A 27932-nucleotide genomic window follows, 5' to 3' on the forward strand; every position below is an offset into this window, starting at 1 on the left:
AGGAGGCCAGGGGATTCTGGGTAACAGAGAATATGGCACTGGTTCCTTAGGGATTCTGGGTAACTGGGATTGGGGTGCTGGCACGGGCCAGGCCCCCCAGGGGATTGTGGGTAACTGGGAATGGGGCGCCGGGCCGTGGGGGATTTAATGGTGGCCCCTAGCAGGGGTCCCACAGACGGGCTCCCTGCGGCGCTGCCCTTTGGGGGTGGGAGGGTTCGTGGCTGAGGGGGCCCCAGGCTCGACCCCCCCCACCTTCCTCCAGCCCTGGCGCTGTGTCCCCCCCCCCCCCCGCACCCCACTTGCTCGCGGCTGGCTGTCTCCCTGCACTCCCCGCTCGCTCGCTCGTTCCTCCTGCCCCTCCCCCCCCATTAGTATTCCGCTCCCGTTCCCGGCGGCCTCACAGACTCTCTGCACCATCCAACGTGCGGCGCGGAGCCGGGAGCTGCTCCGCTGCCTTCGGCCCGCCGCCCGCCCCCCCCCGGGGCCCATGGCGAGCGCCCAGTGACTGGCCGGGGGCCGGGGACCCCCCCAGCGCCGGAGAGAGGGGGGGGGATGCTCCCCCCGAAACGCCCGCCCGCCCGCCCCGGTGAGTGCCCGGCTCGCTGCGCCGCAGGGGGGGAAGGAGACCTTTGTGTCACCTCGGAGCAGAGACGCCACCTGCCCCCCACCCCCGCATCCCCGGCCCCCCCCCACCACCCCCAGGCCTCCCCCACCCCTGGGCTCCCCTCCAGCATCCTCAGGTTCTCCCGCCTGCCCCCCCCCGCATCCTCTGCCCCCTCCATCTCTAGGCCTCCCACCTGGGCGCCCCTCCAGCATCCTCCCCCTCCCCCGCCTGCCATCTGCCCCCCCAGACCCCCTGCCACCCCAGACCCCCTGCCACCCCTGGGCTCCCCTCCAGAACCCTCAGGTTCCCCCCTCTCCGCCTGCCAGCTGCTCCCCCCCCCTTCCTGCTGGCTCAGCATCTCCGAGCTCCCTCCCCTGCCCCCCCGACTGGGCCTGGCCCCCCCCACTCCCTTCTCCTCCCCCCACTGGCCCCAGCTTCCCTGGGCCCCCTGGATGTGGCCAAGGGGGCAGGGGTGTGTGTGTCATGGGGTGGGGGGAGCGGGTTGAGAGTGCAAAAGGTGGCTCCCCCATTGGTGCACCGGTGGGAACTGGGGGGGCAGGATGTTGGGCCGGGGTGGGGGGGAATCGCATTGTTTGGGGGGAGTATGATGCACCTGGAGGGGGTGAGCCTGCTGGCGGAGAGTGGGGGGACCCTGGGCCTGCTGGGGAGGGACCCTGGCTCAGAGGCTGGCTGAGGGGTGGGGGGAGCACGTGTGTGTGGGGGCTGGGACGAGTGGAAGCGCACACGGGGGGGCAGGGCGCAGGGGCTGGGGGGGCAGTGCAGGGGCAGATTTTCTGTCTCGGATCCAGTGCAATGGCAGGTGTGTGTGTGTGTGTTTGGGGTGGGGGGGTGTAAGAGCTGGGACTCCCAAGGGGAGGGGTGTGATTTGGTGCAGGGGCCACAGGCCAGAATTTGGGGGAGTGGGGGGGGTGTCCCCCACTGCAGCCCCGAGGGTCTTGCTGCAGTGACCCCCCCACCCTGGTGCAGCTCACAGGTGGGAGTCCTGGATGTACAGACGGGGGAGACAGGCTGGGAATGTGGGGGGTTGGGGGGATGAAGGGGTCAGGTCAGGGGTATCGGGGGGAGGGGCGCGGAGGGGAGGATGCGGGGGAGGGGTAATGGGCTGGGGGGGTCAGGTCAGGGGCACATGGGGGAGGGGAGCACAGGGGAGGATGCGTGGGGGTCAGGGTGGGGAGGTCGGGGGTGTGGGGAGGTGTTTGGGGGGGGGGGGGATGGAGCAGTCGCCAGGGAGAAACCAATGTGCTACTCAGTAGCCGTTTCCACGGCAACTGGAGCTCATGGAAACGGGGTTGGGACAGAAAATGGAAATGGGGGGGGGAGGACACGACACTGCAGCAGGGCCTATCGCTGCCCCCCCCCCGTGACAATCAGTTGGGCTTCCCCTGCCCCCCCGCTGTGCAATGGACCCCATGCCCCCCCATTCTCCCACCCTCCTTCGACAACCTGGCCCTCCCCCTGGCTCCTCTGAGACCCCCCCCTCCCGGGGATCTGGCTGAGATGGGGGCCCCCCCGTCTCAGGGATACCCTCAAGGGAGGGTGTGACCCCCCACAACTAAACCCCTAGTGCTGAGGAGACCCTGAGCAGAGCCGGGGGGGGGGGGGGGTCGGCTTTTGAGGATGGCCGGGTTGTTGGGGGTAGTTGGGGGGGGGATAGCAATGAGGGGGAGTCAGAGGTTGTAGTTGGCTAGTGCGTGGGAGCAGGGGCAGAGGGTGTGGGGGGCAGGAGAACGCTGGGTGTGTTGGGGACAGGCTGGGGACGTTTGGGACTAGATGGGGGGGGGGGGTTTGCAGTGGGGGGAGGGGAGCTCAGGGTCTCGGCCTGGGGAAGGGGAGATGGGGGAGGGAGAGCCGGGGAGGGGGGGGGTGTCAGATGGCAGCAGCAGCGGCCCAGTGTGTGTGTGTGTGTGTGTGTGTGGGGGGGGGGGACTGGCAGTCCCGAGGGGCAGTGGGGAAGGGAGAACTGGGGTGTTGGGAGGCGGCTGGGGTGGGGCTGGGGTATGGGTCTCGGCTCCGACTCTCAGCAGTGAAGGCTGCTGCCCCGCTCAGGGCCCCAGGCGAACCCCCCCCCCCCCCCCGTGGGGCCATAGCAGGAGGCCTGGCCTTCCAGGCTGCCCTCACACTTGTGTGTGTGTGTGTGTGTGTGTGTGTGTGTGAGCCTCTGTCCATGTAGAACCACAAGTGTGAGAAGCGGCAAATCTGGAGCTAACGGAGCCGGAGGAGAAAGGCGGCCGGTCGAGGGGGGGGCGCCGGCTGAGTGGCGGGGGGAGCTCAGGGCTGGGCGAGCAGGGGGCTGTGGGTCAGGAGTGTGGGGCACCGGCAGAGCTGGGGGGGTGGAGCCTAGGGCTGGGCGAGCAGGGGGTCGGGAGTGGGGGGGCTGCAGGAACCCATTCACCGCGAGGCCCTGCAATTTTAAATCTCTTGCCCCTGGCCCAGCCCCGGGCTGGGGTGTGTGTGTGTGTGTCTGTGACTGATGGGGGGCTGCCAGTTCTCACAAAGGGGGGAAGGAGGAGGAGGGGCAGGGGGTTCAAGCCAGGGTGTGGAGCTGGGAGAAGGGCACTAGGCGTGGGGCGGCGGGGGGGAGTTTGGAACCCAGGAGTCCGGTCCCCCCCCCCCCCCCCCGCCCGGCTGGAAGTGGGGAGGGAGCGTGCTGTGCGAGAGCTTCTCTGCATCATCTTCCATCTGCAGGCTCCTCACGTCCCCTTTGCCAGGCAGCCCTGCTCCAGCCGCTGACATTGAGATGGGGTGGGGGGCGAGTGGGGGGGATGGGCCCCAGCAAGGATTTCCCCCCCCACACCTCATCCCCTCCCTCTCCCCTCTGTGCCCAGCTCCACCCCCATCTCATTTCACACCACGATTCCCCCCCTCTCCCCCCCCGCCCGCCGCCTGGATTCCTCAGTTCTGCCTCCGGCCCGGGGCGGGGGTTGGAGTGGGGCGGAGGGGGGGGGGGGGTCAGGACTCCTGGTTTCGATCCCTGGGGCTGGGGGAGAAGTGGGGTCTAGTGGTTAGAGCGGGGGAGGGGGGGGAAGAGGCTGGGACTCCTGGGTTCTGTCCTGCCCCTGCCAGGGTCTCTCTCGTGGCCCTTCTAGCCACACAGCATTGGCTACGCTAGAAACCAGGAGGCCGGGCCCCGGCCGAAGTTACAGAACCGCCTCTGCCCCGCAGCCTTCCTGGCACGGCTCAGCCACAGCTCCAGCCGCCCCCCTTTCCGAAATCTTCATTACCGCCCCCTTTTCTCTGATTGTTCTGCATCTCCCCACATCTCCCTCTGAGGAGTGGGGGTCTGCCAGGGGAGGAGGTGCCCGGCAGCAGCCCCCTGCATGGAGGCGTTGTCTTTTCCCCTTTGCACACCCACCCCGTCGGGGAGGGGGGGAGCATCCTCCGATCAGACCAGAGTTAGAACCCAGGCGTCCTGACGCCCAGCCCTCCCCGCTGGCGTGGGCGCTCGTCCATTACAGGGCCCTGCTCTCCTGCCCCGCTGCTGCGTGGGATCGGAGCCCCAGGGCTGTGCTGGGCCCAGACCCCTGCGCCCCCCCCCCCAGCGTGACGGGCTGTGTCTGTGCCCCCGTGTGGCTCTGCCGCCCCCGCAGGGGTCTGGCCCTAAAAGAGAGGGTGGGGGGGGGGGGACGGGAGGGACTGGAGCCGGAGGTGCCCCACGCTGTTTGCCATTGTAGATAACACATGAGCTGGGGCTTGGGGGGTGGATATAAGATGTTTGCCACTGAGCCTAATGGGTGACCGTGTGGCGAACCCGCGCGGGGGGTGACCGTGTGGCGAACCCGCGCGGGGGGTGACCGTGTGGCGAACCCGTGTGGGGGGTGACCGTGGGGCTAACACGCTCTGGGGGTGACCGTGGGGCTAACCCGTGTCTGACGTGGATCCCAGGGAGCTGCTGTGGAGAGAACACGTGCTGCGTGCTCGCGTGTGGTAGCGTGCTGAGGATTACGGTGCAGAACACACGTCCCTGCTGTTGCTACTCCCACGTCCCGGGCAGGGCCAGGTGTGTGTGTGGGGAGGGCTGGGGCTGACCGATGGCCGCCCCACCGTTCCCGAGTGCATCAGCGGGGAGATACCTGTGCTAGAAAGCAGCGGGTGCCCTTGGGAACGTCCCTAGCCCCAGAGAGACCCCTTAGAAGCCGAACCCCTGTCCCCCAACCGCTACCCTCCTAACCCCCGAACCCTCGCCCTCCACCCCTGAAATCGTTACCCGCTAACCCCCAGCCCCGAATCCCCGACTCCCTTGCCCTGATGCCAACCCCCAGCCTGTCAACCCGCAAATTCATTGACCCTAGGAACCAGGGCTCCTGAATCCACTAACTCGCCTGCTCCCCAGAGCTGCTCCCCTTAGCCCCCAGCGTCCAGGGAGGCTCCCTCGCTGCCAGGGTGAGCGGGGCGGGGGGGTCCCCCCGTGTGGTGCCTGGAGAGGGGATGGGGATCCTGCAGGCTGAAGGAATGGAGAAGAAAACACCGCCTCCCCCGTCCCTCGTTAACCAGTGCTTCCCGCCCCCGCTCGCCCCGCGCTGCCCCGCCGCATGCCCCACACGCGCCCCGCTCGCCCTCCGGGAGCAGGCTCGCCAGGCCGTGGCGCCGTTTGGCCCCCTTTCCCGCCAGGTTTTCGTGGCGTTGTGACCACGCAGCCGGCCGGGGAGCTCCAGCCGGCCTGCTAGAGCGCGGGACCGCTGCTTAAAAGCGGTCGGGCCGGGGCCTCCTGGGTCCACAGCCTAGGAACTTAGAACAAGCGCAAAAGCCTCGGGGAGACGTTTGCCCCACCCCAGGGTCCCGTCACTGGTGTCAGCGCTGCGCCCTGCGCTCTCCAGGAACCCTCCCCTGGCCCCCGATCGATGATTTCTGCATTGATCCGCCCAGCCGCTTCCCTCTGGCCAATTCGCCGGCTCCAGAACCGATTGGCTGGATAATTAATTTGATGTTGAATTAACTCATTTAAGTTTTGATCCTCTCCCCCTCCCCCCCCCGCTAGCTGAGTTTGTGTCCAAACCATAACAGATCCTGTCCCCCCCACCCCCCGGCACCCTTACTCCAGCCCATCCTCACCGCTGATCACCCACACTGGCTCCCATCCATTTCCATCCTTCCTTCCACATCATCCCCATCTCCTGGCCCCCCCGTCCCCCCCCCGCTGCCCCTCTTCTGCCCTCACCAACTCCAAAAATGGTGAGTCAGGCCCCCAAAACCAGGAGATTTAAAAAGAAAATGAAGTGGGGGGGGGGACGGGGACGGACGACACTTGTGTGACTCTTCTCCCATTTGAACACCCCCCCCCTTGTGTATTGGAGGATGGGGGGGGGGGAGATGGGCGAGGAATACAGTGTTGGCAACTCCCCATCTGCAGCGAGGGAGGTGATTCTGTCCGCAGCTAGCTAGAGGCCCCGACTGAAATCGGGTGCCCCCGTTATGCCAGGTGCGGCACAGACCCCGACTGAAATCGGGGGGGGGGAAGTCCTGTCGTGCCAGGTGCTGCACAAGACAGCTAGCTGCCTCAAGGAGCTGGCGCACTGGTGCGAAGTGCAGCGACACGCTGGGTGTGGCTAGTCCCCGTTTCCCAGGGCCCACGGGAGGGATTGGGGGAAGGTCTGGAGCCACCGCACTGTGGCTATTGTATATTATTGCTTATTTGTGTTCCCGTACCGAGGGGCCCCCCGTCATGGACTGGGACCCCACGGCCGCAGGCACGGTTCAAACAGAACAAAGTCCCTGCCCCGAGAAGCTTGCAATCGAAATATAAGACCAGAGATGCCGGGGGTGGGTGTATAGATGAACAATGAGTGAAGATGGAAACACTTGGGTTTGTTTAGTCTGGAGCAGAGAAGACGGAGGGGTGGAGGGACATGACCACAGTTTTCAAGTGCATAAAAGGTTGTTGCAAGGAGGAGGGAGGAAAATTGTTCTCGTTAACCTCTGAGGATAGGACAAGAAGCAACGGGCTCAAATTGCAGCCAGGGCGGTTGATGTTGGACGTAAAGAATAACTTCCCAGCTGTCAGGGTGGTGAAGCACTGGAATAAATTTCCGAGGGAGGTGGTGGAATCTCCGTCAGTGGAGATTTTTAAGAGCAGGTTGGACAAACACCTCTAAGGGATGATAATACTTCTCCATCTCTTGGTGTCTTCAGATCCAGACCCGGTGCTTGTGAGGAAGGGGTGTGAGCCAAACACAAGTTACTGGCTTGATACAGGGATCACTGGGTGCAGGGTACTGGCCTGCCATGTGCAGGTGTCGGACTAGACGGTCCATCGGGCCTTTCTGGCCTGAAATGCTATCCTAGAAGAAGAAGAGGAGGGTTGGAGGGGACCTCAGGAGGTGTCTAGTCCAACCCCTGCTCAAAGTAGGACCAACCACGACTAAACCATCCCAGCCAGGCCTTAAAAACCCCTAAGGATGGAGAATCCTCCACCTCCCTAGGTAACCCATTCCAGTGCTTCACCACCCTCCTAGGGAAATTTTTTTTCCTAATATCCAACCTAGACTTGCCCCACTGCAACTTGAGACCGTTGCTCCTTGTTCTGTCATCTGCCACCACCGAGAACAGCCTAGCTCCATCCTCCCTGGAGCCCCCTTGCAGGTAGTTAAAGGCTGCTACCAAATCCCACCTCATTCTTCTCTTCTGCAGACTAAACAAGCCCAGTTCCCTCAGCCTCTCCTCAGAAGTCCTGTGCTCCAGCCCCCTCATCATTTTTGTTGCCCTCCGCTGGACCCTCTCCAATTTGTCCACATCCTTCCTGGAGTGGGGGACCCAAAACTGGACACAATACTCCAGATGTGGCCTCACCAGTGTCGAATAGAGGGGAATAATCACTGGATGTATTCTGTGCTCCCCAGGGCCCATAGGGAGTGGATTGGGGATATGGCTGGAGTGATCGGTGCTGTAGCTATTTGCTCTGTGAGCTCTTCCAGGCAGGGACCCTCTCACGCTGCATGTCTGTGCAGCTCCTGGCGCGACAGGAGCCGCTGGCTCAGTTACAGTCTGTGCAGCACGTAGGCGTGGTGGGGCTCCCGATCTCCGTTGGGGTCTTGAGACGCTGCTCAATGCTACTAACTCCTATGATGTTATTGCGAGTCTTATGGTGTTTTGGGTTTCTCAAAGCAACAGTTGCTGGAGTCCTGGGATTAAATGAGAGTCAGGACTAAGGGGGTGGGAGAGAGAAGTTTACAAACATCACCCAAGCACCGCCTGAAAACAGAAGCCGAATGAAATGAGCCCAATAGTGACTGTTTTTTTAATAATCTCGCGATTTCTGTGCCGGTCTCGTGATTTCTGTGGCCTGGCCCATAATTTGTGAGCATGGGAGGTTGGCGAGAATGAAGTGGCCCCAGGGGAGAAACGTCCCAGGTGCTGTGGGCTGTCGCCAATGGGACAAACCGGGGTCGGGCTAGGCTGAACAGTGCACGGGAGAGATCAGCGCTGCTGGTGCCTAGGGGTCAGGCAAGCAGCTTGTTCGCACTTTAAAGGTGTAAAAGAGACGAGGAGGATGCAGCGTCGCTAACCCCAAGAGATTTAAAAAAAAAAAAAAAAAAAGAAAGAAAGTACAATTATCGAGTGTGTTCTCTTTGCCTTCTGGTTTCTGAGCTTTTAGGCTCTGCTTGAGTCACGTTTCCAAGTCCTTTTCGGTAACCACGTGGGCGACACTTCCACCGCCTTGATTTAGTCCATTCCGTGCTGGGAGCGGGAGTTTGACCAGGGTTCTGTAGGAAATCAGTGGCAATTGGCCCCAAATTCCCAGTCCCGATCTCCGATCCCCAGCCCGGGTTGGGATTCTCTCAGGGAAAAAATCTCTGAGTTAGGTGGAGTTTGGATCTGTTGTTATGTGTACACAGACCCCGACCATACAAAACATATTCCTAAAAGTTGGAGTAATAGTGGGAGTGATTTTTTAGGTGGCGGACCATTGTATTTGGAGGTTGGGGTCCTATTCTTCTCACTGCTGCTTGTCCACCAATTGCGCTTGATGAAGGGGAGCTGGTCTGGTGTGCGAGGTTGATGTCAGTGTGTGGGAGATGCTGCCCCTATGTCCCGAGAGCTTTGTCACTCTCCCAGGTGCCACATCCGCTTGGGTGGGGACAGGCCTAGAGCCATGGAGCAGGCAGGGCCCCGGTCTGAATCCTGCCCTGTAAAGCAGCAGTTAAAAGCTGTTCCCACCTCCTGCCTGTCTAGGAGATGGGGATGGTAGATCTTGTTAAACTCCCCCCGGGTGCTTTGTGCTAGATGATCATTGATGAGCTGCTCAAAGCTGGCTCTGTTTCTCGCTGGGTGTCTGGGCTGCCCCTGGCGCAATGAGGGCCCCGCTCTCGGTCAGGACGTCGCCTCCCTCACCAGAGATGGGTGAGAGCTGGCAAAGTTGTAACCGTGCCGCCTCCGGCCACCCGCCTACTGGAATCGCCTCTCCCCCCCCTTGCCCTCTAGGTGCGTGTTTAAAAACTCATCAGACCCAGCTGGGAACTTGATCCTTTTTTATTTTATCTTTTTTTGTAAAGAGAATCGCCTTATGCGGGTGTCAGCCTCCTCGTGTTTGGGTGGGTCACGTGGTCCATGGGAAGTAACTTTCAAAAGCAGATAAGGGCTGGATTCACAAAAATCCTTTGGCGTGGCAGTACCTAGCCTGAGGCCTGGTCTGCACGAGGATTTGAGATCCGGAGAACTACGTCTCTCCGGGGAGTGAACCCTCTTCTCCCCCACTCCGAGAGACGTACCGATGGAAGCGTTCTTCCACCGACCTAGCTAGCGCCTCTCTCAGTCTTCAGCTCCCCAGTTAGCCGCCCTGGCTTTCTCTGCGCTGCATGGAGAGAGTTAGGCACCTAGGATTATGTCTACACTTAAAATGCCACAGCAGTGCCGCCGTACCAGTGCAGTGTAGACGCTACCTGCGCCGATGGGAGGGGTTCTCCCGTCGGCACAGGTAACCCACCTCCCTGAGATGCACTCGCTAGGTTGGCGGAAGAATTCTTCCCCTGACCCAGCGCTCTCTGCACCGGGGGTCAGGTTGGGAGGGCTACTTCTCTCCGGGGGGGGGGAGGTGGCTTTTTCACCCCGGCGAGAGACAGTGATGCAGATGGAAGTGCCTCGTGTAGACCAGACCGAGGAAAGGGATCAGGTGCAAACAACGGGGAGGCCGAGGAGCCTTTTGTCTTTTAGCTTAATGCTGGTGCCAGGACAAATGGGCGCAAGAACAGGCTGGGGGTAAATGCAGGCTGGAAATGAGCAGGTTTCTAAGCAGAAGCCGGCAAGCTGAGCGGGGAGTGGCAGGCTAGCCAGGAGTGACGTGCAGATGGAAGTCCGTCACACCTAATGCCCGTCGATCTGGGCCCGAAGCTCCTGGCCAGGGAGAGGTGCCTTTCTCCGCCCGGGATGCTCAGCAATGAACCCGTGGAGTTAGGCGGCCCGTTTTCGCTCGCTCTCCGGCTTTCAGCGAGCGAGCCAGCCCTCCCCTTGCAGCCAGTGGTCCGGTGCTGAGGGCACGCGCCGCTCTGCATGGCTCGGGGCACATGGAGCTTGGTAACTCCGTCCCCACTGACGTTCCACCGCCGCCGGCTCCGAGATGCCCGCCTCACTTTTGAAAATACAGCTCCGAAGTCAGGCAGGGCCTTTGGAAAATCTGACCCGACTCCTAGCACGGGGCGGGGGGCGGCAGGAAGTGCTGGCTCCTGCATTCAGCAATTCATAGCCAAGGCACCGAAGCGTCAGCTAGTCTGGCCGCCCGCATCGCCTAGGCCAGGGAACGTCACCCCGTGACTCCTGCATCCAGCCCGTATCGGGTGGGGAGCTAGAGAGAGAGACGCCCCATGCTGAGTCAAGGACTGTGGCTCTTATGATGTTAGCCATCCTGAGTTCAAAATGCCAAGGGAGCTAGGGGAAGGATAGTCTAGTGATTTGGGCACTAGCCGGGAGCTTGGGAGATCTGGGTTCAAGTCCTGCTCTTCCATAGACTTCCTGGGTGATCTTGGGTCCCTCATTTGCCTCAGTTTCCCATCTGTCAATGGGGCTGACCTGCCCCCTGGGGGTTGTGAGGATAAACATGTTAGAGAATGAGGGACCCAGATGCCATGGTGATGGTCGCCCTACCAGTGACTAATCTGACCTTGCGGCTGTGGAGAAATCACTGGGGCAGCCCCGTTCCCGGGAAAGCTCAATGCAAAGAGGAAGGAAACCCCAGGCCCAGTTTGGGTTTGGATCTCGTGATTTGAAAGCGGATCTCTCCAGTTCTGAGGCCTGTCTCTTGGGCTCTGGGTGGTCGAGGGTGTGTTCGTGGTGAGCAGTGGGCCCCCGCTCTGCTGCTGGGTGCGGGCGGAGATGGGGGGCCGGGCGAGGCAGACGGGATACTGGGCTAGATGGGCCCAGCCTGGTGATTCCCGTGTTGCTACATTTTTATCCTCTTGAATCTCTTGGAAATGTCCTGATCTGAGCTGGGGGGGCCGGGGAAGGGATGGAGCTGCTGGGGGATGGGGGAGGGGGACCTGGAGCCAGGGGGTGGGATGGAGCTGGGGGGTGCGACAGAGCAAGCTGGAGCTGGGGTGCGGGGGGGGGGGGAAGGGAGCGGTGGGGGGAGGCGGGGGGCGGAAGCAGCGCGCAGGGCCCTGCACCGCCGTGTGACTGGAAACCCTAATTAGGCCGGGCCGGAGCCGGGCAGGGGCCGGGCGGGCGCGGGGCGAGGGGCGGGCGGGGGTGTTCCGGGGGCGGCGGCAGGAGCGCAGGGAGCAGCGTCGGGGGAGGAGGGAGGCGGCGCGTTGTGCCGTCGGAAGACGGGAGGGGGCCGGGGCCGGAGGAGGGGGAAGAAGGGTTCGCAGCAGCCGCGCCGGTGGAGGAGGGAGGCGGGAGCAGGATCGGGGGGGACCAGGGCTGGGGGCGACTCCGCTGCCCCCCCCCCCCAACAAGGTGCCGATCCCTCCCTGCATCCATCCCTGCATCCCTGCATCCTCCATCCCTGCATCCTCCATCCCTGCATCCCTCCCCCAGCGCCTCCCCCCTCGGAACGCCCCCCCCCAGCCATGCGGGGAGGGGGGGAGCAGGTGAGTGCGTCCCATGCGGAGCCATTGGGGGGGGGGGTTCCGTCCCTTTTCCCTCCTCTAAAGCAAGCCCCCCCCACTGATCCGTTTCTCCCCCCCCATCTTGTCCTTCTCCCCCCAGCTGCTTCTAATCCTCCCCCTCTCCAGCGCCTCTCTTCCCCGTGGGCGGGGGGGGGGGGGGGGGCTGATGTGTGGAGGGGCTTGATAGGCCCCAGAATAGCAAGTGTGTGTGTGTGTGTGTGATATCAATGGATTTATGGTTGCATGGTCCTCTGTGGGAGGGAGGGGCTCTGTATTGGGGTTGGGGGTGTAGGCTGCGTGGGGCGGGGGAGGAGCTGTGTATTGGGGTTGGGGGTGTAGGCTGCGTGGGGCGGGGGAGGGGCTGTGTGTTGGGGGTGTAGGCTGCGTGGGGTGGAGGGGGGCTGTGTATTGGGATTGGGGGTGTAGGCTGCGTGGGGCGGGGGAGGGGCTGTGTATTGGGGTTGGGGGGTGTAGGCTGCGTGGGGCATGGGGGAATTGTATACTGAGGTTGGGGTATAGGGTGTGTGGGGCGGGGGAGGGGCTATGGACCAGAGATGGGGTGGGGGGTGTAGGCTGTACTGGTTGGGCAGGGGATGTGTGAATATAGTGGATGTGGGGTGGGGGCTGTATGGCTTATATGGGGCAGAGGGGAAGTGTATTGGGACCCGGGTCCCCTGTACAGGGTGGGGGACGTGTGAGTCGGGGTGGGGAGTGTGTGTGGGGTTCAGAGGGAGTGTGGGAGGCATGGATTTGCCACGGGGGGCGGGGGGAGCTTCCTAGCCCTCCACGTGAAAGCCTCCCTGAGGGACACAGCCCTGCTTGAGCAACTGTCCTTTCCAAACGGGTTGGGAGGTGGCCGGGGATGGGGCTTCGAGGGGGACGGGCTCCCCCGGGTTGTGAGAGGGATGGGAGGGGTCTGTCCTGCCATCCACGGGACTCTCGCTGGCAGGGCCGTGGGGAGCAGGCCAGAGTGACATTTTCTCCCCTATTCTTTGTCAATTCACTGAGGGCCCATTGGGGGGGGGCCTGGCACCATATCTCAGTTGTGGGGGGCTGGGCCCTGTACGGTTCCTGGTGCAAGGAGGACCCTGATCTCTGTCGTGGGCTCTGTGCAGCGCTCAGTGCGTGGCAGGAGTCCCTGATCTCAGACGGGGGTGAGGGCGGGGGGTGTTTGCGCAGCAGCGGGGGACCCTGATCTGACTCTGCTGTGTACTGACCGAGGCTGGGATCTTGTAGGAAAAGTAGGATGTGATCATGTAATTCATGACTATATTGTAATGCCGACCCACGGGTGGGGTGTTCAGTCACTATTAACCCTTGAATTCTCCACCTTTCGTGTGCTCGGCTGTGCACCCTTACTGCTCCTGTAACGGAGTTCTTTGCCTTTAATTTCCTAGGCTGTTAAAAACAAACTGGGAAAAAATAGAAATTTCATCCTGTGGACCCCACATGGGTCCTGGGACCTTGGACATCTGCTCCTGGGTTCAGCTGCAGATTCTGGAGAGGAGTGTGGTCTAGTGGTCGCATGTTCTCCTGCCCACCCCCCCATGCAGCCTGTCCTGGCCCTTCTCCTCTCTGCATTCGTCAGGCTGCTGCCTTCTTCCTCTTCTCACTCTCTGGGAGCCAGCAGGGGCTCAGAGAGAGCGCAGGGGAGACGGTGTCTCGGCTCTAAGTGCTGGTACCTGATGCCTCGGGGCAGCCAGGAGGAGCAGCTGTAGGGAACGACCTGTTCAGGCTGGCCTGGAACAGAGTCAGGGAGCTCCGTGGGGCCGGAGCATGCTCAGTGCAGACTCAGTCTTCGGACAATTTAGCAGCTAGATGGCCTTCAGCGAGGGCAGGCGAGAGCCAGGTACGCCCAATAAACATTCTCTAAGCTTAGGCCGATAAAACCCCCCTCCCTCCGCCCCCCACAAAATAAAAACCACACACACAGCAAACACACAAACAAAACCCTTGCAGGAGTAAAAAGAACACAGGCAGCTTGGGGGCTGTTCAGTTTGTTGCACTGAAAGCAGCATGATGACACGCAGGTGGCGAACGTGTGTGTTCGGTGCAAAGCAGCTCATGGCCCTCAGAGACTGAGGCCGGACTCTGGAGAGCAGAGTGTCTGAACCGGAGGCGCTAAGGGAGACAGAGAGGCACATCAACTTCCCAGGACACAGCGGTCCCACCTGGCAGCCTCTGTGCTGCGGAGAAAGAATGAAAGTCTCGGGGAAGGAGAACATCACATTGGAGCAGAGGCAAAGGATGGCATAGTGCGGGTCCTCCTTCCTGAGGTTGTCATGGGGTCCTTTCGCACTGAGGATACCCCTCTGGGGGAGGGAACCCCAGTAATTAGACAGGTAATAGTAATGGGGGGGTTGGATTATTAGAAATACAGATAATTGGGTTTGTGCTGACCAAGAGAACCGCATGGTGAATTGGCTTCTGGGTGCAAATCTTGTGGACCTCTTGAGACATCTAGACAAACTTACGTTTAATGCTGGGGAGGAGCCAGTGGTGATCATGGTACGCGTAGTACCAATGGCTTAGAGGAAGGTAGGAGAGAGGTCTTGGAGACCAAATTTAGGCTGCCAGGTCAGAGATAGAAGTCCGGGTCCTGCATGGTAGCATTCTCCGAAATGCTGCCAGTTGAAGAGGCAGAAGTGCAGGGTCTCAGTGCGTGGATGAGATGCTGGTGTTCAGAGGAAGATTTTAGTTGGTTAGGAACCAGGGAACCTTTTGGGAAAGGAGAAGCCTATACAGGAAGGATGGGCTGTACCGAAACCAAAATAGAACAAGAACGCTGCGGAGTCATATTGAAAAGGCCGTAGTTTAAAAATTCTCTAAGGGCTGGGGGAGAGCCCACATATGTGGAGGTTATCCACATATCCATGTGGTTTGGACAGACACATCCCTTGGGGAGACTTTATTAAATGGGATTCTCTGTATCTTTGTAAGGAGGAGAGGATAGAAGCTGATAAAGTACAGGTAGGAACTGAAAAGAAACAGTCAAACGAAAAAGGGTCCCATTCAATTACCGCCCATGAAGGCAGACGGCTAAATATTGACAAATTTTATTAGTGCTTGTATACAGATGCAAGAAGTCTAAATACTAAGATGGGTGAAGCTGAGTGTTTGGTGTTAAGTGAGAATATTGATGTAATAGGCACCACAGAAACCTGGTAGAACGCTGATAATCAATGTGAGATGGTAATACTGATAAATATGTATATAGGAATGACAGAGTAGGCCTGCTGGTGTGAGGAGTGGCACAGATGTGAAAGAAAACACAGCGTCCTATGTAGCAAACATCTTAAATGAATGCTACTGTCCCATCAAATCTCTACGGATAGCAATTCCATGCTTGGGTAATAAGAGCATAGCAGTAGGGATATACTGCCAACCACCTGACCAGGATGGTGGTGATGACTGTGAAATGCTCAGGGAGATCGGAGAGGCGACAAAAACAGAACACCCAGTAATACCGGGGGATTTCAACTATCCCCATATTGACTGGGCATGTGCTACCTCAGGAAAGGATGCAGAGACACGACGTCTAGACACCATCAGTGTTTCTTGGAGCAGCTAGCCCTGGGACCCACAAGGGGAGAGGCAATTCTTGATTTAGTCCTAATTGGTGCACAGAATCTGGTCCAAGAGGTGAATGTACCTGAACCACTTGGTAATAGCGACCACAATGTAATTACATTTTACCTGCTTGTGTGTGTGTGTGTGGGGGGGGGGGGGGGGGGGAGACCAAAAAGAAGCACCACAGTAGCATTTAACTTCAAAAAGGGGAATTACACAAAAATGAGGAGGCTAATTAAATGACAAGAATCACAAGAGTGAAATGCCTGCAAACTGCATGGCAACTTTTAAAAAACACCATACAAGAGGCTTACCTGTATACATACCCCAGATTAAAAAAACCACACACACAGTAAGAGGGCCAAAAAAAAAAAAAAAAATGCCACCATGGCTAAAAAACAGAAACAAATAGCCATCTTTTAAAAATTGGAAGTAAAATCCTGCTGAGGAAAATAGAAAGAAACAGAAACTCTGGCAAGTCAAGTGTAAAAGTATAATAAGGCAGGCCAGGACAGAATCTGAAGATCAACTAGCAAAAGACACAAAAACTAAACACACATTTTTTGCTGTAAGTACGTCAGAAGCAGGAAGGCTGGACGACAGAGGCGCTAAAGGAGGACTCTAGAAAGACAAGGCTGTTGCGGAAAAGCTAAATTAATTCTCTGCATCGAACTTCACTGCAGAGGATGGGAGGGAGATTCCCATAGCTGGGCCTTCTTTTTAGGTGACAAATCTGAGGAACTGTCCCAGACTGAAGTGTCAGTAGAGGAGGTTTTGGAATAATTAGATAAATTAAACAGTAATAAGTCAACTGGACCAGAAGGGAATCACCCAAGACTTCTGAAGGAACTCAGATATGAAACTGCAGAACTACTGACTGTGGTATGTGACCTGTCACGTCAATCAGTCTCTGGACCAGATGACTGGCAGATGAGTATTGTGACACTGGTTTTTAAAAAAGGCTCCGGAGGTGATCCTGGCAATCCCAAGCTGGGGTGAGCCTAACCTCAGTACCAGGCAAATTGGTTGAAACTACAGTAAAGAGCAGAATGATCAGACACAGAGATGAATGCGATTCGGTGGGGGAGGGTAGACATGGGTTTTGTAAAGGGAAATCGCGCCTCGCCAATCTACTAGAATTCTTTGCGGGATGGGGGGTCAACAAACATGCGGACAAGGGTGATCCCGTGGATATAGTGTACTTAGATTTTCAGAAAGCCTTCGACAAGGTCCCTCACCAAGGGCTCTTAAGCAAAGTAAGTGGCCATGGGATAAGAGGGAAGGTCCCTCCTGGATCAGTAATTGGTTAAAAAGATAGGAAATAAAGGGTAGCAATAAATGGTCAGTTTCTAGAATGGAGAGAGGTAAATAGTGGGGTCCCCCAAGGATCTGTACTGGGACCAGAGCTGTTTAACATATTCATAAATGATCTGGAAAAATTGGTAAACAGTGAGGTGGCAAAGTTTTCAGACAATACAAAATTATTCAAAATTATTCAAGATAGTTGAGTGCAAAGCAGACTGTGAGGAGTTACAAAGGGATCTCACAGAACCGGGTGACGGGGCAAGAAAATGGCAGATGAAATTCAGTGTTGGTAAATGCAAAGTAATGCACATTGGAAAACATAATCCCAACTAGACATACAAAATGATGGGGTTTAAATTAGCTGTTACCACTCAAGAAAGAGATCTTGGAGTCATTGTGGATAGTTCGCTGAAAACATCTGCTCAGTGTGCAGCCGCAGTCAAAAAAGCTAACAGCATGTTGGGACTCATTAGGAAAGGGATAGATGATAAGACAGAAAAGATCATAATGCTACTATCTAAATCCATGATACGCCCACACCTTGAAAACCGTGCAGTTCTGGGTGCCCCATCTCGAAAAAGGATATATTAGAATTGGAATATGTATAGAGAAGGGCAACAAAAATGAAGAGGGATATGGAACAGCTTCCATCTGAGGAGAGATTAAAAAGACAGAATTGTTCATTTTAGAAAAGAGACGACTAAAGGGGGGGATGTGACAGAGATCTAGAAAATCATGAATGGTGTGAGAAAGGAAATAGGGAAGTGTTATTTACCCCTTCACATTACACGAGAACCAGGTGTTGTCCAATGAAATGAACGGCAGCCGGTTTAAAACAAACCTAAGGCAGCACTTCTCCACACAACGCCCAGTCAACCTGTGGAACTCCTTGCCAGCAGGTGTGAAAGCCAGAAGTCTAACTGGGTTAAAAAAAGAATTAGATAAGTTCATGGCCGTTAGCCCAGGGGTTCAGGAGCAACCCTATGCTCTGGGTGCCCCTAAACCTCCAACGGCCAGAAGCTGGGAATGGGTGACGGGATATATCACTCAGTAAATTGCCCTGTTCTGTCCATTTCCTCTGCCGCACCTGGCATTGGCCACAGCTGGAAGACAGGACACTGGGCCAGGTGGACCATTGGTCTGATCTGGCACGGCCATTCTTACGTGTGAACAACTGTTTTCAGAGCCTTAATAACTTGGCTGAGTTGGATGGATTTTCACAGGAACACCTCGCTATGGAGCAGGGGCTGGAAATTCGGCGGGAGGCCGGGCGGCGGGGGAGGCAGTTGCCCTGGGATCAAGGAGGTACCTTTTACCATTGCTGTGAGAATCTGCCCAAATGTGGCCATGTTATAAGCCTCTGAAGACTGTTTCCTGAGCATGTGCAGAGACGTGTTAGAGTTTATCCCTAATCCTTACTGAGCAAGCTCCAGCCACTCCCAGATCCTGTGCGCCCACCGGACCGCGCCTGCAGGATCCCCGCAGAGTCACTGAGGATGGTCCAGTCCCGGGCTGGGCAGAACTTTCCCAGCAATTGTTGCTTCATGTTGCTGGGCGCTTGTGTGAAGATAAGGGAGATGCTTTCCTGTGCGCTCAGTGCTTCCTTTCCTGGGATCCAGGCAGAGTGGGGGAGACACTGGGCTGAATGCAGGCGTTAGAGGGGGGACAAGGGGATAGGGGATGAGTGGAAGGGGGCAGAAGTCTGGGGGCTTTGTAATAAGGGGAGCAGAGTGGGAGGGGAACGGGCAGGACCTTGGGATGCAGGATAGGAGCAGAAGGGGACATGGAGAGGTTGGGGGAACGGGGCAGAAGGGTTTGTAACCACTAGAGCAGACTCCCCTCCAGGAACCAAAATCGATCCCAGAAGGCCTGACTCCCAGCATTCCTCTGTGGCCAGCAAGCGACTGTGAATGCCCCTGGCACCGTGTGTGCCAGGCCCCGGTAGAGGATGCCAGCCTTCTAGTGCTACCGGTCACTTTGTCACCTCCAGTATAGGATCATGGGCTGCGGACCTGGAGGTCCGAACCCTGCCAGCGGCCCATGCGGGGATGGTCTGTGCACCACCACACGCTGACGTTTCTGTCTCACAAACAGTTTGAGCTTTTTTTTTTTTTTTAAAATGGAGGAAATTTCATCCAAAAAACCGACATGACAAGAACGTTACGGTTGCAAAGGCGAGCACTCAACATTTAGGAAATGACAGAATGAAGGTTCCCTACGACCTTTTACCCGGCTCCCTCGTGTGCGCGCGCGCGCTGTGATGCAGTCACGAATGGCGTGGTCGCCGCGTCCCTGCCTCATTCAATGCAGAGCGAGGTCTGGGCTCTGGGAACTAATCAGGAGGCTGCTGTCTGCATCCCTTGTGCTGCTGGAAGAAGAGGAGTGAATGAGGCAGGGGAGTGCAGGACGAGAAAGGAGGGTATCATGAGTAAAGCGACTCAGTGTTGCTTTGGGGACCTGGACCCTATCCCTGCCTCTGCCACAGAGCTGCTGTGTGATGCGGGGCAAGCCACTAAAATCAAACTTCTCACAGCAGGCGCTAAGTATGTGCCCCGCGTTTTCTGGGTGCCTGACTTGGGGCACCCGGGGTGTGATTTGCAGACGTGTTGGTTGCTGTCAGTGGGAGCTGGGCTTTGGTCGTACAAACAGCCGTGTCGTGCCGCACGCGCTGGAAAATGAGGTCTTTGGCATCTCAGCCTGGGCACCCCCAATCAGTGGATGCTTTGGAAGATTTTGTGCGTCTCCGTTTCCCCGTCTGAGAAATGGGGAGAATCCCCTCCCCCCCCCCATTCCTTGCCTCACCGTGTGCGGTGAAGATGAATTGAGTCATGTCTGTGGAGCAGCCTGACCTCGTCCTGGTGAATGCCACTGAGAAACCCGCGAGGCCGTGGATAATTCCGTCCTCAGAATAGGGTTTGAATAGTGGGCGGTAAATCAGGCCTGGAGCCCTCCATGGAAACGTGCGGATACAAAGGTCTATTGAATAGCTACTCGTTCAGCGAGCCCGCTCCATCCTGTGCCTGAATCAGGCAGGGGGCCTGGGGAAAATATGGCCCACGACCGTGCCATTCATGACTGTATCGTAATGCAGACGCGCCGGGGGCAGAGTTAAGGGGACTCGCCTTCACGCGGGCAGCGCCTAACTTTGAAGCGCTTGATATTACAACCTTAATTTTTTTTTTTTACTTGTAGCTCTTTGATTTGTCCTAGCAACATCAAGGGCTTGTGGTGCTCGAGGCTGGAGCGGCTCTTCATTACGGCTCTTATTTAATTATTTGTAGGACCCTCGCCCCTGTCGCGGACCAGGATACTGCTCCGTACAAACCCAGAATAGAAAGACAGTCCGTGCCCTAAGCGGCTGGCAATCTACAGACACGCTGTCTTGCTCTAATTGTCCTGGTCTCGATACAGCCGTGTGACACCCCTTTGCCTTGCCGGGTGGAGGCAGTTCTCCCAGGAAGAACTTGCCATGAAGTTTAGACGCAATAAATCCTTCATCTTGGCAGGGGGTTAAACTAGATGACCCGGGCGCTCCCTTCTAACCCCGCGATGCTGGGAAAGAGGGGTCAGGAAACAGCTGTGCTTCGTACCGACCGAACAGCATTGACACGAGGGGTGGTGCTGGTGGCCCCCCCCCACGCCCACTCATGCAATTTGACCTTGTTTTGTGGCCCGTCCTCAGAGCAGAATTCACTCCAGCGAGGGTGGCCGCAGCGCGAAATAACCACTTCCTTGCCGGCGCCGCTCTGGCTCGCAGGTGTTGCCAGGGGTGCCTCCCGTGGTCCTCAGTTCGGCAACAAGTGGAGTGACTCTGTGACCTCTTTCCCAGTGAACTGCCGGAGAGCTTTGGCCATTGTGGGACGGCGTTGGAGGACTAGCGGTCACGCCAGCAGCCGATGAGTTGCGCTCCCTCTGGTGTGGACTGGCCAGCCAGCTTGACTTGGAGCGCTTGCGTTCAGGAGTGGGGGTTTTTTTTTTTGCGTGTGGATGGGACTGGAGCGAGGGGCAGCGCATTTAGTGAACCCAGCTCAGCTCTGTGCACCGGGGCGGCCCCAGTTCCACGAACCGCCCCGTGACTTCAAGCCGACGTGTTTCAACCGGCGCTGTTTTGAGCGTGAACCCGCAGACGGGCCTGGACTCGGTTCCCGGTCCTCCCTGTGGATCAGGAGTTGGGTTAAAACTCACACTGTTTACAAACCAGCACAACGGGGCTTTCTTTTGCTTGCCTTATGGTTGATAGCCCCCGGGCTGTGCTGGGGTGGCAATGCTGTGCTTTCCTCCGCCAGCAGGAGGGCTGGCAGCTTTCAGCTTCCTTTCAGAAGGAAACGCGAGTCTCCTTTTAAGAGCCAATTAGAATTTAGGCGGAAATTTTAAAAGGGAGGGTGATTAACCGTTGGGCCAGACTCCCACGGGAATTGATGGACTCTGTCTCTGGGAGCTTCACATCTGGACGAGATCCCTTTCTGGGCACAAGTTTCTCAGCTCAATATGGAAGGAATTCTGTGGCCTGTGATATAAAGGGGCTCAGACTCGGTGATATAATTTCTGGCCTCTAGACTCTCTGACTCTGTCATTACAGGGAGCCAGGGCCTGGCCTTGGAGAGCACCAGAGATTGCGTTTGAACTGAGAGCGGCAGTGCCACGACGAATTGACAGGCACAAGCGAAATGGAGAGAAGCCGCTTGAAGCTGAGCTCTGTGTCCACACGCGGCTTTTCACCTCGGAACCGATTTGAGGGGAGCCGTGTGTGGAACCGGATTGCGTTCACACGGGGTTGAACTCTCCACAGGGGGTTGGGGGCCAGTTTGAAACCGAGAGAATCCCAGCGCACAGGCTCGCGCGCCGACGGGCGTCCTGTAAAACCAACGTGGGCTCTGCGTGCAGACAAAGCCCCTGGCTAAAGTGCAGATGTTTTGAGATCCCTTAAACCCGGCTCAACTGGGCTTGGCAGAAATCGGATTAAACTGATATGGATAAGCTGGGTTTCAATTGGATTAAGTGCTGTCCGCCCAGGGCTGACGGCAGCTGAACGAAATGGGTTTAAAGTTGCGGCTTTGGCTGTTGGCTTGTTAAGGATTCTCCGTCTCTTGGTGTCTTCACATCCAGACTGCGGGTGGCCATACACAAGTGATTGGGCTTAGCACAGAGGTAACGGGGTGGGACTCTCTGGTCTGTGCGGCACAAGAGGTCAGACTAGATTGAGCTAACGGTGCCTTCTAGGCTGAAAACGGAGCCGATCGGGGGGTCTGGGGAGATGGATCTAAGGGGAGTGGAACCAGACACAGTGGGATGAGCCCATAACAGTGACGGGGGCTGACGGCTCCCCCAGAGACTTCTGGGGGAAAAGCAATTCTCCCTTCCTCCCCAAAATTGTCCACAAAAGACAGTTCATTTTTTCCCCCTCCAGATATTTTTCAATTTTTTTTTTCTCTGTTGAAAAAGAAGGAAAGAAAAAGTTTAGACGCAGAAGGGGAAGGTTTTTGGGAGGCTGATTCCCCCTCCCCATTTTTTTTTGCCACTGGAGAAGGGGGTAAACAACATAAAAAGTTTTCCTTTTGTTGCCCTTTTTGTTTGAAGTCCCCGTTTTCCCCCCCCCGCCTTTTCAAAAAGTTTTGATTCAGAAGGTTTTTGTTTTATGGAGCGGGAGGGGGGTTTTCCCCTGTTTTTTTCCCCCCTTAGAAAAGGGGGGAGAAGCACCCCACTGGCTTTGGATGCAAATCCTGGGTGCGACAGGGACAACCCCTCTCCCCATAGTCTGTATTATTGGAGAGCCTGGCTCTGGAGAGGGGAGCATCGGGAGAATGAAACAGCTTCAGGGGCTTGTCCGCGGGGAGGCTTCGTGCACAGCAAGCCGGCGAGCGAATCTAGAGCACGCTAGCTTGCTGCACGCTAGGGTGCAGGAGGGCACTTTGGCGTCGTGCCGTTTGGGACAGGTGGCGAATGTCGCGTGGGCCCCACGAACTGGCCTGGTCGCCGTGGGGCTGTGGCAGGTGAGGTGCCGGGGGTGGCCGCCAGAGGGCTGTATCGGGTTTGGCGGCCGCGGGTTTAATGTCTGCGGCGGTCGCTAGGTGGCTGGATCCGTGGGGCCGTGGGGAACCGGACGGAAAGGCAAAGCAATGACTGGTGCGGAGGAGACCCTTTGGGGGCGGGTGGGTTGACAGACAAGGCCGAGCCAGTCCCTGGGGAGACCCTGCCTTCCGGCCTCCGGCAAGTCACACCACTGGCCTCGCCAGAGCCGCGAACCAAACACACAAACAGTTAAAAGGGCCTTCTGTGTCCAGAGGCCGAGGAGAGGTTGGGGGTGGGGAGGAGGCGAATGGACAGACACACAGACGCCACTGGAGTGGCCCACGAAGCTGGCCCCCCTTGTGGGGTGGAGAAGTTCTAGGGAGCACAGACCCCTGCGTGTGGGGTTGGGTTGTTCCCTGGTTCCCTCTGGTTGGGGCAGGCTGTCCTGGGCCCTGGATTTCCCCACCCCCCCGGGCACTGAGCCTTGGAGGGAAGAACCGCAGGGGCCGGTCCCAGTCGGACCTGCTGGGTCCGCACGGTCAGTACCAAGGGTCTGTAGCCTTGGCCGTGATCTCACAGTGGTGGAGGGGGGGTCGTAGGAGGTGAAGACGCAGGTCGTTACGGCGTGTCGGGCCGGTTGTTACCAATGGGCGGTTGCTGTACACTGTGCGTGGAGACGCAGGGCGGCCGCTCTGCGTTACGTAGGGGGACGGGTGTGAAACAGGGTCAGTCCTGGGCCCTGCGAGGCGGGACGGCAGTTGCTGCTCCTTGCCGCGTGTCTGCACAGCTTTTCCTGTCGCGTTGTTGCTCTGCACTCGGTGGCCGGTTGTTACTGCAGGGGAATGCACCGTGTGTGGGAACTGTTCGCGCTCTGGGAATGTTGCTGTCCCTTGTGGTTGCTACTGTAGGGCTGCGGCTACATGTGGTATGTGGGGACGGTTGTAATAAACGGGCTGTGTCAACGGTGGCTAAGAGAGGGTTGTAGCTGTGTGCTGTGCGGGTGGAGGATGGGCACTACACACCCTGCTGTGGGGTGCGTGTGGACATGGCTATATTCTGAGTGTGGTGATGGTTTTTAGTGTTTGGTGGTTATATGCTCGATGGGCGGCGGTTGTTGTACAGTTGCTGCCCTCTGCTGTGTGTGGGGATGGTTGTTTATGGTGGGTGGTTGCCAGTGCTTAGTTTGTAACGAAAGAGGTGTCAGGCCTCAAGCAGCATTCAGAACCGATGCAGAAATCCCAGAGGTGCTGGGCTACGAACTGCCAAGCGCAGAGGTGCCGGCGATCAGCCCTGGCACAAATTAAGCCCTGGTGGTTGCTTTATCCTGGGAGACTGGTTGTTAATGTTGGGTTGTTGCTCTGCGCAGTGTGTGTGAACAGCTGTTAGCGTAAGTTTTCTACAGTGGACAGTGTGCGGATGGTTGTTACTCTAGGGTTGCTTCTATGTACGGTGAGGGGAGACGGTTGTTATTGTAAGGATGTTGATATACACCATGTGTGCCGACCACACTTCATGTAGGGTTGTTGCAGGACGCTGTGGAGTTGGTGGTTTTGCTGCCCTACGCTGCGTGCAATTGGTTGTTGATTTAAGATTGCTACTCTGCACTGAGTGTAGAGAGGGTGGTGTATATAGGGTTGTTGCAATAAACTGTGTCAACAGTCGCTAATATGGGATTGTAGCTGTGTGTGATGTTTGTTAATGAACAGTGGTTGATGGGGAAGGTTGTGACTGCAAGAATGTTGCTATGTAATGGGGGGGGCTGGCGGTTGTTGCATGGATGTTGCAATACACTGTATGTGTCAATGGTGGTGAATATAGGCTTGTTGCAACACATTGTGTGTGGAGACTGCTGTTAATGTAGGGTTGCTACCACATAGTGTGTGTAGTTGGTTGTTAATGTAGGTTTGCTGCTATACACGGTGTGTGTATGGTTGTTAATGTTGGGTGGTTGTTCTATACTGTGTGTGCAAATGTTGGTTAATATAGGGCTGTTGCTACACATTGTGTGTGGGGTGGTTGTTAACATGTGGTTGCATGCGGGAACGGTTGATATTATAGGACTGTTGCTATGCACTGTATGTGGGGCCAGTTGTTACTGTAGGGTTACTGCTGTACCGTGTGTGTGTGGTGGAACGGTTGTTGCTATGCACTGTGTGTGAGGATGGTATTTAATGTGGGATTGTTGCTATACCTGGTTTGTAGAGATGGTTTGTATTGCTGAGATGTTGCTATATACTGTGTGTGACTGGTTGTTAATGTAAGGTTGGCGCTATATAGTGTGTGTATTTGTGTGTATTTTTGCCACTGTAGAGGTGTTGCTATATACTGGGATGATGGTTAATGTAGGATTGTTGCTAAACACTGTGGGGATGGTTCTTAATGAAAGAGATTGCTATCCAATGTGAGTGTGGATGGTGGGCTATGTAGGGTTGCCAGTTACTAGTTGTGGGAAATTGAAAACATTTTGGGTTATTTCCCCCTATTTTCATAGAAAAAATTCCATTTTTTTTTAATACGGAACCAAAAAACCCCCCCCAAAATAGTTGGGATTTCAAAATCATGTTTTGTGGAAGATGTTTGGTTTTCAAAAAGGATTTAGGGGAAAAAGTGTGGGGCCTTTAAAACTGTTCATGGAGGGAAATTTTGTGTTTAATAAAAAGGGAGCGGGGAGGGAAGTTGGTTGCAAGTGACTTTTACCCCAAGGGAATTGTGGATCCCGGTGAGATATTTACATCAAAATTGCAGCCGGGGCGGGGAAATGTCAGTGGGTCTCTGTGAGGGGTGTCATGGCATCCACCCCGCATCTCCGGCTAACCATCACTTGCCCCTTAGGTGTCCCTATTGCCATAACGTCTGAGCCTTCCATGTATTTCCCCTGGGAACCCAACGCTGTCCCCACACTTCAGGTAGAAACTGGGGGCACAAAAATACTGGCCAAGTTCCACAGAGTATAGATGACACAGGCAGGAATTGAACTCGGGTCCCTTGGGCCCCAAGATTGCTCTTCCTCCCCATAACCTGCATGGACCCTGGAAACCATCCTCATCTCCAGGGATGATGCTAACTCGTCTCTGTCCTCTTTGGGATGGGCCCTTCACCCAAGGGATGATGCTAACTCATCTCACCCGCCTTGGGGATGATCCGTGGTCCCGGGGATGATGCTCACTGGTCTCTCTCCTCTTGGAGAAGGTCTCCATGGCTCAGGGCAGTGGTAACTGGTCTCTCTCTCTCCCCACTTGTGTCTCAGTCTCTAGGTATTTGAGAGCCTGCCCGGAGGAGGATTTGTCCATTAAAGCATGAACGTTGGACATGGCTGCCCCCCGTTGCTGCTCCCAGAGGGGGCCGCCGTCTCCCAGTCCCTCTAGGATGCTTTGGAAGCAGGTGGTGCTGCTGGCCCTGTGGTTGCCCTCGCTGGTGTTGGCCGGGGCTTCGCCCACTTCCTGCCCGGCGGCCTGCTCCTGCAGCAACCAGGCCAGCCGGGTGATCTGTACTCGCCGGGAGCTGGTGGAGGTGCCGGAGAGCATCTCCATCAACACGCGGTACCTCAACCTGCAGGAGAACAACATCCAGGTCATCAAGACCGACACCTTCAAGCACCTGCGGCACCTGGAGATCTTGCAACTCAGCAAGAACCTGATCCGCAAGATCGAGGTGGGCGCCTTCAACGGGCTGCCCAACCTCAACACGCTGGAGCTGTTTGACAACCGCCTGACCACCGTGCCCACGCAGGCCTTCGAGTACCTCTCCAAGCTGCGGGAGCTGTGGCTGCGCAACAACCCCATCGAGAGCATCCCCTCCTACGCCTTCAACCGCGTGCCCTCCCTGCGCCGCCTGGACCTGGGCGAGCTCAAGAAGCTGGAGTACATCTCCGAGGCGGCCTTCGAGGGGCTGGTGAACCTGCGCTACCTGAACCTGGGCATGTGCAACCTGAAGGACATCCCCAACCTGACGGCCTTGGTGCGCCTGGAGGAGCTGGAGCTGTCGGGGAACCGGCTGGACATGATCCGCCCCGGCTCCTTCCAGGGCCTCACCAGCCTCCGCAAGCTCTGGTTGATGCACGCCCAGGTGGCCACCATCGAGCGCAACGCCTTCGACGACCTCAAGTCGCTGGAGGAGCTGAACCTGTCCCACAACAACCTCATGTCGCTGCCCCACGACCTCTTCACCCCCTTGCACCGGCTGGAGCGGGTGCACCTCAACCACAACCCCTGGCACTGCAACTGTGACGTGCTGTGGCTCAGCTGGTGGCTGAAGGAGACGGTGCCCAACAACACCACCTGCTGCGCCCGCTGCCACGCCCCAGCCAACCTCAAGGGACGCTATATCGGCGAGCTGGACCAGAGCCACTTCACCTGCTACGCGCCGGTCATCGTGGAGCCGCCCACCGATCTCAACGTGACGGAGGGGATGGCGGCCGAGCTGAAGTGCCGGACGGGCACCTCCATGACCTCGGTCAATTGGCTGACGCCCAACGGGACGCTGATGACCCACGGCTCGTACCGGGTGCGGATTTCGGTGCTGCACGACGGCACGCTCAACTTCACCAACGTGACCGTGCAGGACACCGGGCAATACACGTGCATGGTGACCAACTCGGCCGGCAACACCACGGCCTCGGCCACGCTCAACGTCTCGGCTGTGGACCCCGCCACCACCGGCTACACCTACTTCACCACCGTCACCGTGGAGACTATGGAGACAGCCCAAGAGGACGCGCTGCCCACCAAGAAAGAGCCGGGCCCCACGCCCGCCGTGGGCTGGGATGTGACCTACTCCACCACCTCCCTGACGCCCCGCTCCACCCGCTCCACGGAGAAGCCCTTCACCGTGCCCATCACCGACGTGGCCGAGAGCGGCATGAAGGACCTGGACGACGTGATGAAGACGACCAAGATCATCATCGGCTGCTTCGTGGCCATCACCTTCATGGCGGCCGTGATGCTCATCGTCTTCTACAAGCTACGCAAGCAGCACCAGCTGCACAAGCACCACGGACCCACCCGCACCATTGAGATCATCAACGTGGAGGACGAGCTGCCGGCCACGGCCGGCAACCCCGGTGACAGCCACCTGGCCCTGCCGGCCCTGGAGCACGACCACCTCAACCACTACGCGGCCTTCAAGGCCCACTACAACAACAACGCGGGCGGCCTGAACTGCGCCAAGAACCCCCTGCTGAACTCCATCCACGAACCTCTGCTATTCAAGAGCAGCTCAAAGGAGAATGTGCAAGAGACGCAGATCTGAGAACGGGGGCTCCCCTCCCGGCCTGCCCCCGACCGCACGGCCTCCCCCAACCCCCGCTGCCCGCCACGGGAGGAAATGCCTGGGGGGAGATAGAGCCCCCTAACCCGCCTGCGACTGATCGGCTTGAGTTGGACACCGTGCCC

The 27932-nt window shown here is 57.6% G+C and overlaps 1 protein-coding gene across 1 annotated transcript; it reads left to right on the plus strand.

Annotated features, from left to right (window-relative positions):
• The first annotated feature begins 399 nt into the window (after positions 1-399).
• On the plus strand, positions 400-27917 carry LRRC4B (leucine rich repeat containing 4B). The gene is made up of 2 exons (XM_067552164.1): positions 400-586; positions 25790-27917. The coding sequence occupies exon 2, from the start codon at positions 25852-25854 to the stop codon at positions 27787-27789; it is 1938 nt and encodes a 645-aa protein (XP_067408265.1). The 5' UTR covers positions 400-586; positions 25790-25851; the 3' UTR covers positions 27790-27917.
• The last annotated feature ends 15 nt before the right edge of the window (positions 27918-27932 follow it).

Source organism: Emydura macquarii, unplaced genomic scaffold (assembly GCF_026122565.2).
Source record: "Emydura macquarii macquarii isolate MOO-44397 ecotype Brisbane River unplaced genomic scaffold, CSIRO-AGI_Emac_v2 contig_1386, whole genome shotgun sequence".
NCBI lineage: Eukaryota > Metazoa > Chordata > Testudines > Chelidae > Emydura > Emydura macquarii.